The 13815-nt window shown below is 43.0% G+C and overlaps 1 protein-coding gene across 3 annotated transcripts; it reads right to left on the bottom strand.

Moving 5' to 3' along the window:
- Nucleotides 1-1399: 1399 nt before the first annotated feature.
- On the bottom strand, nucleotides 1400-12685 carry dus1l (dihydrouridine synthase 1-like (S. cerevisiae)). 3 transcript variants are annotated; one of them, XM_085785218.1, is made up of 14 exons: nucleotides 12560-12685; nucleotides 10906-11147; nucleotides 9582-9690; nucleotides 9413-9463; nucleotides 9157-9269; nucleotides 8008-8090; nucleotides 7705-7808; nucleotides 7451-7598; nucleotides 4978-5074; nucleotides 3783-3880; nucleotides 3452-3621; nucleotides 3328-3365; nucleotides 2982-3057; nucleotides 1403-1735 (listed from the first exon to the last, which is right to left on the bottom strand). In XM_085785218.1, exons 2-14 carry the CDS (start codon nucleotides 11140-11142, stop codon nucleotides 1518-1520), a joined length of 1542 nt encoding a protein of 513 aa, XP_085641344.1. In that variant the 5' UTR covers nucleotides 11143-11147; nucleotides 12560-12685; the 3' UTR covers nucleotides 1403-1517. The 3 variants fall into 3 exon arrangements, with proteins under 3 accessions (XP_085641343.1, XP_085641344.1, XP_085641342.1); XM_085785217.1 differs by lacking the exon at nucleotides 12560-12685 and having other exon boundaries at nucleotides 1400-1735; nucleotides 3783-3859; nucleotides 4966-5074; nucleotides 10906-11188; XM_085785216.1 differs by lacking the exon at nucleotides 12560-12685 and having other exon boundaries at nucleotides 10906-11188.
- Nucleotides 12686-13815: the final 1130 nt, after the last annotated feature.

Below are 13815 nucleotides of genomic sequence, written 5' to 3'. Positions count from 1 at the left end.
TCATTACATAATGTGGCGTTATTACATACAGTAATGTGGCGCTACAGGGCTAATTAAGACTTCTTCGACAATCACCCTTTTGTGTATTTATTAAGACAATTATCCTGTAGGGAGAGAATTTCGTTAACAATTAGTTTTCTCCAAATTTTAGTTTAGTACCATTCGAGTCTGGCAGCAACAACAACAGCAGCAGCAGCAGTTTTCTCCTGGTTCAAGCTTCAGGGTAAAAGTGGGAAGTTTGTCACAGCAGCTACAGTAACTAACATGAGTCTTTATATGAAAGGAAGGTGATTGATTTGTTTTTATCCGTCTTGTGTTTGCAGTTAAGTTAGTTCACATTAATGTAACACGGACAACTCTCATAAGTACGGATGGCTCTTGCATGATGTGCCTTTTGATATGCAAGCTTTTCGTTAGAGAGATACACATTTTTTCTGATTTATATCTTGTATAGCATGAGAGGAGTGACACCTCTCTTATGTAATGTTGAAAACACGAAGCTTAGAACAGTACAAAGTCTTGCAACACGGGGGAGAAGAGGCAGCAGCACTGGTGGATTTGACGTCCTGATGTTATTTAGATCAGATGCCATTACAAAAGTTGTCATGATATGTAACTACTTCTTTCTGTGTCAAATACGTATACAACATGTAAACAACATTTCTGAGCTGCTGGATTTCTTTTTTCCACTGTTGAAGGGGCTCTGCTAGCTGCTAACTCCTTGTGCTAAGCTACATTAGACACCTAGCATAATGAGTTTGTCTGGTTGTAACATGAAGAAACGTATGATATAAAAAAAAGAAAGAAAAGGTCATAGTGTTCATTGTTAAAGGCCCGCAGACCTTTAGACACTAGATGCAGCACCACGTTGATCTTCCTGCATTCAGCTCAGATCTGGATTGGCAGTGGCGTTTCACATCCGAAGGCACAAAGAGTCAATGCACTACAGGCACAACATAAAACCCTAAATAAATACTTCTCATCAAATAAAAACGCAGCCACGTTCAAGACCTTAAATGAAAGCAATTCAATGTGTCAGGACACAGTGTTTTCCCCATCAGTCGGATAATTACTGAATCTTCACGCTTTGGTGTCTCAGTAACAACTTTGGCCAAAATGAAGTCCTAGACTCATCCTAATACAGTCTTTGTCCTAAAAATAAAACAACTAGTAGAGAACTTATTCATTTTCATGAGGAAAACTCCCAACTTTCCAACCACAAGAAGAAGAAAAGATGCCAAGTGAGTCCACATGAAATTAAAAATAGTTTTTAAGAAGTTGGTTTTGGTCTGTGGATCAATGTCCACCATCAGTTTGGTGCAGACAGTCTCTTCCTGGAAAGTAACTGTCCTTGAGGTTGTTCAGCAGCTGTGTTGTCTGATATGATGTCCTGAATAATCATTGTTACCTCGACATGCACGCGCCTGCCGTTGTTTTCCTTCTGATTACTGAGCCTTTGTTAGGGCAGTAACAGCAGCAGGCTGCTTGGTGCATGTAGGGAAAACCCCGAGTCCTGCTCATAGCGGCAGATGGGCCTGGTCCTGGTCCTGGTCCTGGTCCTGGCCCTGGTCCTGGTCCTGGTCCTGGTCCTGGTCCTGGTCCTGGTCCTGGTCCTGGTCCCGCTCCTCTGGACCTGGGGGTGGTGTCGGCTGAGGGGAGCTGCTGCCGTCCTTCCTGTCCTCCTCCTCCTCAGCTTTTCGTTTCTCTGCCTTGGTCTTGAACCTCAGCCCATGACCTGTCAATCACAGGCGGTGAATGTTACAGTCGGTACTGGTTCGTCTTGACTAGCTGTCCAAACTCACAGAGTGTGAATTTGCAGTCATTTTAAACAGAGAAACAGCACATCTTCACATCTGCTAAGGAGCAAATGTCAGTTAATTTTGCTTAGTAATAATTGTGGTTTATTGATTGGTAATTCAGCAGAAATACATCAATGAATAAGCCAAGTGTGAAAATGATTGGTGCACAGATGAAAACTCTTCAAAGTTTCTTCTGACCCTTCATGGCTAATGTTGGCATCAACAACTGTTAACTTAACTTTTGGAAGCACCCTCCATATCTATCACTTCTGATCTTCTGCTATAATTAGCATGCTAAGCAGCTAGCTCCAACCCAACTCCAAAAGATGCTTCCTATTTTCCAAACCCAGAACAGACACTCCACTGTCATCGTCAGAGTTAACTGGACTCAGACAGCAGCTGTGGATCCTGAGGAGATGGAGCAGGAGCATCAAAATATATTAACCCCAAACAGGACCTAAATATAGTCGTCTGACTGTCATAATTAAACTAATTCCATGTGTCAGAGTTACATAACGAGGTCGAGCTGTGTGTTTTAGAGCAGAATCTGTTTCCTCCAAACAGCTGAGCTAAAGACTGAACCACAACTGTACAAGCTGTTCAAGAGGAACTATGCAGGATCTGTAGCTTCTACATTTTTACCTTAATTAAATATCTTTGGAGTAATTGTGATGGTTTAATAAATTGTAACTTGTTACAGAGAGAACGGAGGCTCTCTGCCTTCCACGTGTGTCACATCTTCTGGCTGAAAACCAACCTTGTAGGATCAAGGCCCAGCTCTCATCTCTGCGCTGCTGCGACACAAACACGCCCCGTGAAACATAATCTCTGTTTATGACAGATAAGACTACACAAATATACACATGGTAACATCGTGTATGATAAATAACATTATCTACCGCTCTATTAATTGGTTGACTACTTGCAGGCTTCCTTGTAAACAAATGCACATGGCCAAGAGGGGGGTTAGCAAAACAGCGGAAAAGCGACCGGACACAAGTTCCTCTTCAACAGAATGATCCATCACATACGTGAAAGCCATTTTGTTGATGTAAATACTTATTTTTTCAACATGTTCAACATTTATTTTCTATATTATGAGACAAGAACCTAATAATCTACAATTTTAAAGATTTAGGTAACTAGAGTGTGTGTGTTGTGTGTGTGTGTGTGTGTACTGACTTGGACAGTCTGCCACCTCCTTGAAGGCCTTTTTCTTGCAGCAGCCTCGACACAGGTTAAACACACATTTATTTCCCTGCAGGGTGGAAACAATGAAAGCAGATGAACCAAACACAACAGAAGCTGCAGCTACCGACTCTTTGGTAAAGTGAAAATACAAAATGCAACACATTGCATTACTGCATAGGTGATTTATATGTCCCATGTGTGTGGGTGACCTCTGCTAAACAAGGTCACCATTTACACTGTCATCACACATGTCATCTGTGACACTGAGGACAAAAACTAAGCTGAACTCAGTTTGGGCTCTTCTGTCACAGTGAATCAAATGAAACAGACAGCTTACCTTTGGGTTCCCACACTGTTCACATTTGATGTACTTGGCTGTGGAGAGAAAGAGGCGGGACACCGTCAGACTGTGTGTGTGTGTGTGTGATCAGGACCACAGCTCATCGGTGTGTCAGACTCACGTTTCTGATCGGGACAGAAGTTCTTGTGGGGGTTGCGGGATCTCTTCTTCTGTTTGTTTTTGGAGAGGGTGTCAGCGGACCCATCCGAGTCCTCCAGCGCTCTCTTCTGACACACCGTCTTCTTCACCTCTGAACCCTTGCCGTTACCATTGGCAACTGGCTCCTTTGGCCTGTAGGGTGTAGTCAGTCAGCAGAAACAGTTTATTTACCATCTGTCAGGACAGCATGTCCTTTGACAAGTGTACTGATCATTTAAAAAAAAAGATGAAAAATGTCTCAGTGACACTATAATATACACATATAGAGCAATAACAACAGAGCGGTGACTCACGCTGGCCTGACGTACGGCTGACAGATCCAGTGGGGGAAGGGCAGACTGCTCTCCTTCTCCTCCTCCTCCTCCTCCTCCTTTCCTCTGGCTATCTCCTCCTGTGCAGACACAGCACACCGAGCATCCAGTTAGTGTTCATCCAGTTAGTGTTCATCCAGTTAGTCTGCTCATTAAACAGCACTGTCACTCTGAAAAGTTGGATCTCAAACATGTGGTTCGATATCGGCAGGGGTCAGTGTTCACCTGCATGTACAACAAGTTTGAGACGCAGTTTATTTGCTGTGTGGTTTGTGAGCTCGAGGCTACCATCCAAGATCTGATTTACATTATTAACCCTCTGAGGTCTGAAGGGCATTTCCTCGATTTTTACATACAGTATTTTCTTAAATTCACCTTGTTAAGGTACTTGCAGACAGAACAATACCCAAGTGTTTATGTCTCAGCTCTGTGTACTCTGTGGCCCATGTCTGTCTTAGAGCACTGAATTAAGAAATAATTTAAAGCAGAAGTAAGGTGAATGTTTGTGTTAATATAAGTCTTAAATAGTTGTATCTTCCGACAGCAATCACTTCTATAGAGTGTTTGGTCTGAAACACGGGTCTGTCAGTCACTCTGCTCTGCTCTGAGCCCAGGAGAAAACTTTCCTTGTATCCTACAACCTTTATCCAATGAGGAGAGAGAACGGCATAAAGGGGCAGTCCTCTCTGTGTGTGCAGCCAAGGGATGCGCCTGAATGTGGTGACGTAGGGACGAGGGCGGGGACTGCTAACTCCATCTGCTGACAAGAAGTTAGCCAAAACCACCGGATCGCTTACTGATAGCTTTAAGCCAAATGCTGGAAATTTGAAGTCTGTTTTTTGAAAATGTTCACATCTCTTGTGAAAACACAACTTCAGTCCTGAGGACAAACTCTTTTGGTGCTTGAAATAGGTTTACCAAAGTCTTAGCTTCACAAAAGCAGTGGAATATGGGAGTAAATAAAAGATAAGTATAGAAAACAAGTCTAAAATCTATTTTTGAGCATAAATGTTGTCTGTCATTCTATTTTCACCTGGAGATGACACTCTATGAGCATTTTAAAGCAACTGTTTCACAGACATTCACTTGTTTTCCTGATGTTTCTTCTGATATGAAAAAGAGATATTTTATATTTCAAGTGAAATGTTATTATGGTTTTATCTACAGTTCTGGTTACCTGGCAACGCAGCCTCAGCTTTTTGCTGACATCAGCCAAACCCTCGATGTTCTTCACTTTGGCCAACTCCTCTCTGAGGTCGTGGTGGAGCTGTAGCCTACACACACATACACACATATACAAGTTACACACTGGACAAGATGTCAAAGCTGAGCAACAAGATATTGTTACTGATTCTGTGTAAAAAAAAATCCTACCTTAATATGTATTTAATATTATATACGAATAAGGAAGTAATATATTGAAATGGCTAAAATCCACAACACATAAAGATATAGAATGCCTTGATTTAATATTAAATAAGCACATTTATAAACTACTGACAGATAAATTAACTGAACATGTTTATTATGTGTTTATGAAGCATTTTAAACACGTTGCATTCATGTAAAAATTGTGTATAAAGACTATTTAACCATGAAGTCCTGTTAAGTATAAGGCCTCTATGTAAACCATAAAGTTAGAAACAAATTGGATCCAGTATTTACTTTGAATGGAGTGAATTACAGAGGAGGTCTATTAGGCTGTCTTTACACTGCACGGTTCAAGTGGCCCAATTCCGATTTCTTCCTCTCAAGTGGCTCAGATCGGATCTGTGACATGAACGTGTAAACGGGACAAATGCGCATAATCGGATATTGTCAGATCAGATTCAGGCCCCCGTTATATGTGGAAATAAATCAGATACAAATCGGATATCTGCCAATGCGTCTGCAGTCTGAACACACAGATCGGATCTTTCCTGGTAATGCGTGTCATACGTCATCAATAGTTGCGTTTCCATCCACCTTTTTTTATTCGCATTTTCGAAAAATTGCGAATAAATACTTGAATGGAAACGCCAGAAATTCGAATAAAGGCAGTAAATGCGCATAAAAGTTTATACGCTTGGAGGGGGTGGATTTGTCAGCGTATCGATTAAAGGAAATGCAAGTTTTTGTGATGGAAACAGATAATGCGAATTGAGGCAGAGTTTGTGGGTGAAGCTGCTGGACTTCACCCAGCCACGTTCAAACAAATGGAGAACGACGCGGTCTCCCAGCTCTCCTCTCTGCACCCCGACACAAACGCGCTCCGTAACCCGTAATCTTTTGTTTATGACGGTTAAGACTACACAAACACACGCCGTAACATCGTTATGTAACTTATTGATTTTTCACCGGCTTCGTATGTAAACAGATGCACATGGAGGAGAGGAGCATAACCAAAACAGCGGAAAAGCGAGCGGACTGTCACAGTTCCTACTGTCTTTCTGTGTAAATATCTCATGTTACAACATGAAAACCTGCAGTTTATATTCAAGTGCGGCCTATATATGTATTTTCTTTTAAAGTGTAGCTGGTGCGGATTATACAGGTGCGTCTATAGTCCGGAAAGTACGTAAATTGTCCATGATGTTGAGTGTCAGCTGAGTGTCAACTGTTGGATACATTCACGCTCTCTTATGACGTAATCTCACGGCGCACTCCTCCTCTCCCAATAATCACAAAACAATAATGAATGGAAACGGTCATAAATTCGCGTTTGCTTTTTGCGCATTTTCACAAAATCCGCTTTTAAATTCGATACGACTTGGATGGAAACCCAGCTAGTGATAATATTAATTCACGTGCTCACGCGTCTCGCTGAACCTCTGTAGCCCGTGATTGACACGTGGGGCTGACCTGGACTACCGTGGCCAGCTGTGGTCAGCTGTAGTCACTGTCACAGGCGTTACAGTGTTTAATTTTTGTGGTGTCAGCGCGTCTTTTTTTCCCCCTCACTAGTTCTTGTTTTCATATAGGCCTACAGTAACATTCATTTCTATGCAGATCGATACAAGGGCAAGCGAGGGAGCGCGAGATAAACACCAGATTTCACGTTTTCCTACCGGCAAAAACTGAACCGAACCGATAAGAAATCAGGAGAGGAAAAACAATGTACACAAATGTGTGAGGCTGTCCCGTCCTCACTACGTGAGCGACGGAGGATGGAACGGTGGCACAACGTCACCGTCACTGTCAGCTGCTCATCTCACAGCAGCTCCGCTCCACGCAGCCACTTCACTAACGTTATTTTGTAACGTTCACTTTGGATATAAACTCTGAACACCGGACTCACCTTCGTTTAAAAATATTATTATATTATTACGTGACTATCTCCTGAAATCACTAGTTTATTTCCAGCAGGTTGTTTCATGCAGCACAGCAGGTGTAAATGCAGATGATCAGATTTGGGTCACTTCTGATAGAACATGTAAATAGACAGTCAAAAAAATCGGATATAGGCAACAAATCGGAATTGGGCATCAAGGCCTGCAGTGTAAAGACAGCCTTACTGGGCTGTATGTAGACTTTTAAGCAGCCTGTCTATCACCAAACTTGGACAGCTTCAGAGACCCTCTGCCCCCCACACCTCTCTGACATAATGGTGACCAACTGTTGGTAAAGCAGGGGATCAGATCATAGCACAGTAGATATAGACATAGACATACGTGTGGTGCCACAGCTTGAAGAGGTGGGCTCGTACATAGGACAGGGTGCAGGGAGGATACTGCTTCACCACCTCTAGATACTCCTCAGCCATCTCCCACACTGGGGGGTTGCGGCCCTCGAACAGCGCTGGGTTATGGAGGTTCCCCTCTACACATAAAACATGGAAACAAAGTCGTTTTTAAAGTATGCATAACGACAATCAGAAAAGTACATCGAAAAAATGTGTGTAGAACAAAGGTGAACAGTAACCTGCCTGCACTCATGACTCCCTGAACTCCTGTGTCCTGAATGCAGCGCTCCACATCACTCAGGTGCTGAATGTTGCCGTTGGCAAACACAGGGATACTGACTGCCTTCCTGTAGCAGGAGCCAAACACTTGATGAAGAAAAACTGGATCTCAGGATGGGGACAAGAAACGTTCAGCACTGTGACTTTTTTTGATTTTGTTTCAATATTGTAAATATAGGATAGCAAGGAAATAGATGATTACCCTGAAACAACTGGAAAAACTGCAGGTATGTTCAGATACAACACAGTAACGTGGCGGTGACTCACCGTACTGCCTTGATGTGCTCCCAGCTGGCGATACCAGTCATGGCTCCTTTCTGGTCTTTGGTTCTGCCATGAACTGTCAGCAGCTGGGAGAGAAGAGGAGGAAGAAAAGGCATATTACACACTTTTAAGACCTCTCTGACCACATTTAGGGTAATACCCTCAATACTATCTACTCATAATTATTCTGAAACTTATAATACATCCAATATGTTTAATACTAAAAGGAAGGTGGAAGCTATTATTACATACATTTGTTTTAATGTTCATTTTTTATTGATCCTGTACAGATAAGTCAACTTCACAATACAGTTCAGTTGATAGAAACCAAGGTTAAAGGGATAGTTCAACATTTTGGCAAATTGGCCCATTGCCATAATCCCTATAGTCATAGCAGTAGGTTCGTTACCTTTAATTGTTGGTGCAAGCTGTTTTTAGAACGGCGGAGCAGAGCCGTGAGTTGCTCAGAGCTACGCTACGGAGGCTAATGGGATTTCTTGGTTTCCCTCATCAAACTCATCAAATACACAATCCAACAACTCCACAACGCTCTGGTGGACAAGTTGTGAGCTGCACATTCACCACGCTATGAGATAATAACACAATGTTACGAGACGGAGCTGTTTTAGAGGGAAATTCATGCAAAACTGCTGATGAGCGTTTCTGTCGGGGGCAGTTTTTCAATAGCAGACTCTGCATTTGCCTCTAAAACAACTGTCTGGTAACGTTGTGTTATTATCTCATAGCGTGGTGAATGTGCAGGTCACAACTTGTCCACCAGAGCGTTGTGGAGTTGTTGGATTGTGTATTTGATGAGTTTGATGAGGGAAACCAAGAAATCCCATTAGCCTCCGTAGTGTAGCTCTGAGCAGCTCACGGCTCTGCTCCACCGTTCTAAAAAATAGCTTGTACCAATAATTTAAAGTAACAAACCTACTCATAAAACTATAGGGATTATGGCAATGGGCCAATTTGCCAAAATGTTGAACTATCCCTTTAAATATATAAAAAAAGACAAAAACAGTAATGAATTATATAAATTACCTAGATAAACTAAGAATAGTGCTGCAAGGCAGAGTTGTGTGAGTGTGGAGCTGGTCTGACTAGAGTGGATAGGCAGTGTACTCATCACCACCATCACTGTGATCATACCTGACATCCAGCTTTCTCCAGCATCTGGGCATATTGGACGGTCTTCTCAATCTCCTTGAACACCCGGATCTTACATGTGATGGGCACCGAGAGCTTTTCATTGGCTAACCTGACTGCAAGATAACAGTGGCATTTTAAAAAGAAAACAGTTGAGCGAAGAGCGGTGCTGCACATCTGATGGTTTCAGAAAAAGCAGAAGCAAATTTCATCTTTGCTGGTATGTCTGTTTACTGAACAAAAAGATGATGAGACTTACTCATTTTCTCCAACAGCTCCCATTCGTCTTGTAAAAAGACTCCGTAGTGACCTGAGGCACAGGGCAGAACAAGTTAGTTTCCCCTTCATTATGTCGTCTGCAGGGTGATTGGTATCTTGTCTGATGCGACCACGAGGTGAGAATTTGTTTCTGTTCAAACTCTGCATACCTCTCTTAGCGATCATCTGTGGACAGCCCAGATTGAGGTCGATGGCGTCGCAGTAGTCCTGAGCCAGTAGAGCAGCCTCCAGGAACACATCTGGATCATTGGCACAAAACTGAGACACAAAAAGGAAAATTGGTTAAAGGGGACATATTATGGAAATATCACTTTCTGAAGGCTCTTTAACATATATTTAGGTGTTTGTCTTGCCTTCCAGCCCCCAAAATGTGAGAATTGACAAAATAATCTACAATTTTCAGGCTCCCACAGTTGAAATCCACGTGGTTTTACGAACTGTTCCCTCAGTTGTCTTCCAGTGATGTAACTAGGTTTCGAATTTGCATAATCCCACCCCTACCTGGTACCGGTAGAAGGGGCGGGGCAAGCAGTGGTTCATTTACATTTAAAGGGACAGACACTCAGTACGTTTACATGCAGAGCTTAATCGAGCTATGCTCAAAATTCGATTTTGGCTTCTAATCTGACTTCTGTCCTTGTCCCAGTTTACATGCAACAGAGAAAATCGAATAACTGACGGTGTCCTGTCACCTCCTAAAAAACTGAATATACAATTTAGTGAGCGTAATAATAAATTCTCAACTGCAGTTCCCGACCAGACGCGTCAGTCTGGGCCGGATTCACGCTGAGAATAGGATACAGGCTTTCTTTTTACCTCTCTCTCCCTTTTTTTTTGTTTTTCAAATAAAACCCTCTTGCTGGTGGCGCTGTGTGAAATGCATTGAATCTGCGCTGACGTTGGTTTTTTTTTGTTTACTTTGCGGGGTTCGGGCAGCTTCTCTGCTCCACTTTGTGCCGTCTCTACTGTTGTGGAGCAGCGCACATGCGTTGTCCAGTTATACTCCGACTAAGGTGTTCACATGACGGAGAAAATCGAATTCCAATCGCATTATCTGGGTGTCTTAATCGGAGTTCTCCAACTCCGATTTCAGTCGGACTAAGGTGTTTACATGCACTTCAGTTGTCCAGTTATAGTCGGATTAAGGCAATAATTCGTTTTTTTCAAGTGTCATGTAAACGTACTGACTGAAACCAGCTGTTCTGAACAGGGCTGTTTAGAGAGGATGAAAAGAGCTGTGATGTTTGATCCTTGGGGGATTTTGACCAAAGCCTGTCACAGACATGTCTTTAAGACACCTGGGAACTATTCTCATTTGTGGAAAGGGGGCAGAATATATCTCCTTTAAAATCTAACAAACCAGGAGCACAATGGTAATGTAAGTGGCCTTGTGACAAACCTGTGATCACAGATGACAGACATGCCGTGTGGGGTTTGGTTAACAAACAGCAGGCAGCAGCAGCCGCTCCTCACCTGTGTGATGAGAGGTCTGTCCTCCTCACAAACCTCGTTGTACAGGTTTTCTCTCCTGTAGTTGGCGTCACGGACGAACACCTGAGCGTGCAGCATGGGCGTGTAGCAGAGCTGGGCGCCGTGTCTGCGGCTCAGCAGGCGCCAGGCCAGCTCGCTCTGGTCCACCATGGGTGCCACCACAAACCGCGACGCCTTCAGGGTCTTGTTCCAGAACTCAAAGCCCTGGAGCTTGGCCATCACAGCTGGCGACAGCACACAGAAGACCACAAGATCAGAAAGGTAATCAATTATTTCTAATAAAGACCACATTTAAACACAAGAAATTAAAATTCGCCCTGAAGTCAAGCCCATATTCTGCTGAGAAACATAATGAAAAGAGCCACAAAGCCAACAAACAGTTTGAAATAGTTGGTTCCTCATGTAGGAGAAAACCCACTGTCCAAAGGAGGTGATAGTCCTGTCATGAAGTTAGCAAGTGGATTGTTGTTGTTAGCTGGTTGCTAGTTTGCTAGTCGCTGGAGGTAAAGCTAAAGGAGGACGACACAGAAATGTGTGGCAGGATTAGATGCTCTGAAAACTGATCCTCTTATTCTCTCTGAATTAAATTTGGTCTTTACATTGTATTAAAGACAAGGTGTGGTGTACTACGTTATAATGCTTCTGCAGGCAGGTTAACTGTTTAGTTAGCCTTGTCATAGCCCGGCTGTCTAAATCACAGACTGTGTCTTTGGTTCATCTGCCTGGTAAGAAGCTCCCCAGTGGCAAGCGGTGATATGAGAAATTAACGACTGAGCATGAGTCCTGTAGGAATAAATGTGTTGTTTGAACTGATTAACAACAAATGACTCAAATACCCTTAATACTAACTAATATGGGAATGCCACAGTTAAGAGGTAAATCAGCCTTGTCCTTTTGCATTGTTTATATGAACAGAGATCTTCACCACCCCTCCCCCGTGTATAACCCAAAGTTGAGCCCTTGCATTGAACCCCATGCAAAAAAAATCCTGCAAAGCTGTGTCTTCCTGCTTGTCAATGGAAACACTGAACAGAGTAAATGAAAAAGATCTGTGTGGGATATTGTGCTTTAAGCCCAACATTTAAGTCTATTGAGTTTGCATAGGCCTAAAGCTTCAGCTCCATCTCACACACACACACACACACACACTTTATATTCAGAAGTGGACAGCTTCAGCTTTAAGTGAAAGTATTGCAGTCAGTTAGACACAGTAGCAGTAAGATGAGGACTTATCCGAGTTCTCCAAGTGGCTAGCAGTCCAATACTTCAGTAAATATTAAATATTTGTCATTTAATTGGGTTCCCTTGTTACTAACAGAGAGTGTAGCTACACGTCGCCCACTCAAAGCTGACGGGAGATAAATAACAACATAAAAACATTAATAACCTCCAGATAGAGTGTCAGGTTGTCTCTCTGAACAGTTACTAGCATCTAACCAGTCGGTGCTACTGCTATCTCTCTCTCTCTCTGCTCTGCTGTCAGCTAGCTAGCAAACACATGTAGCACGAGACAGAAACATGTGTCCCGGTGTTGTTTCTATGGCAGCAGCAGCAGCACGCGCTGCTCGGTCCGGTACTGACTGTAGTTAAACACACACACACACACACACACGGCGGCTGGTTGTTGTTGTTTCACCTGGAGCAGTGTGAGGTTCGGGGAGAGAGGATGGGTCCAACCGTCCGGACTGAACCGCGCTCACGCTCTCGCAGCAGCGCGCCTCACTTTACGGGCGCGTCCTCGCGAAGCCCCGGGAGCGCGCCGCCGCCGAGGGAGGACTTCCTGCTTCTCTTCTTCTCCTTCGTTGTCTATGGTCGCATTACTGCCACCTACAGGATCATCCTCCCTCACCGTCTAAACCACTTTAAAGCAACACTATGGAGTTTTTCGACCTTAAAAATCATGTTTACCATTTAGGTAGAAAAACGGTGAATAGGATAAAGATGAATGGTTCCACCGCTGCAGCCTGAGTGGGGTCGCGCTGGCTACAACTGCACTCTGTAACTTTCCCTTGCTGGTAGGAACCCTTTTTATATAGCTACTGTCTATGGTAGGAACCCTTTTTATATAGCTACAGTCTATGGTAGGAACCCTTTTTATATAGCTACTGTCTGTGGTAGGAACCCTTTTTATATAGCTACTGTCTGTGGTAGGAACCCTTTTTATATAGCTACTGTCTATGGTAGGAACCCTTTTTATATAGCTACTGTCTGTGGTAGGAACCCTTTTTATATAGCTACAGTCTATGGTAGGAACCCTTTTTATATAGCTACTGTCTGTGGTAGGAACACAGCGCCACAGTGGTCCTGGTACACCGCAGCTCCACTAAGCTCCAGACACTGTGCTCCAGCCCTGTGCTAGGCTGCAGCCGCTGCACGGCTGGCCTCTGGACAACAGTAACCGCACCACCAGTAGGTCTACCAGAAACAGCAACGTCACTGCCACCCAGCACCGGTACCGGCAACGGCAATGGTAGGAGACGACAGCAAGTTGTTGTTTTTTTTCCAACTCTCTTTAGGCCTATTGATTTTTCTCATTTTGAACATAGAACACATCAGACACAATAGACATCTTACACATTTACACGTACACGTGTAACTTATGTAGGCTATGTCAAGATGAAAAATAGACAGATGAAAGATAAAAAAGATTATACGTACCCAAACATGTATACACTCTTCAAAAGAAAGAAAGAAAAAGAGACAAAAACTAAACAGAGACAGGGAAAAATAAAATTATATATATATATATATATATATATATATATATGTGTGTGTGTGTGTATATATAAAAAATAGAATAAAAAAATAAATAAAATACAAAGTCTTTCCTTCTATGAAGAGCACTTCTATAGCTTGCCCTCAGACTATGTTGTGGTTAAAATAATCATTGCC

This window comes from Trachurus japonicus, chromosome 8, assembly GCF_045865225.1.
Source record: "Trachurus japonicus isolate A0001 chromosome 8, Traja_1.0".
Lineage (NCBI taxonomy): Eukaryota > Metazoa > Chordata > Actinopteri > Carangiformes > Carangidae > Trachurus > Trachurus japonicus.
The sequence above is the reverse complement of the archived record's forward strand: the minus strand, read 5'-3'. Positions and strand labels throughout refer to the sequence as shown.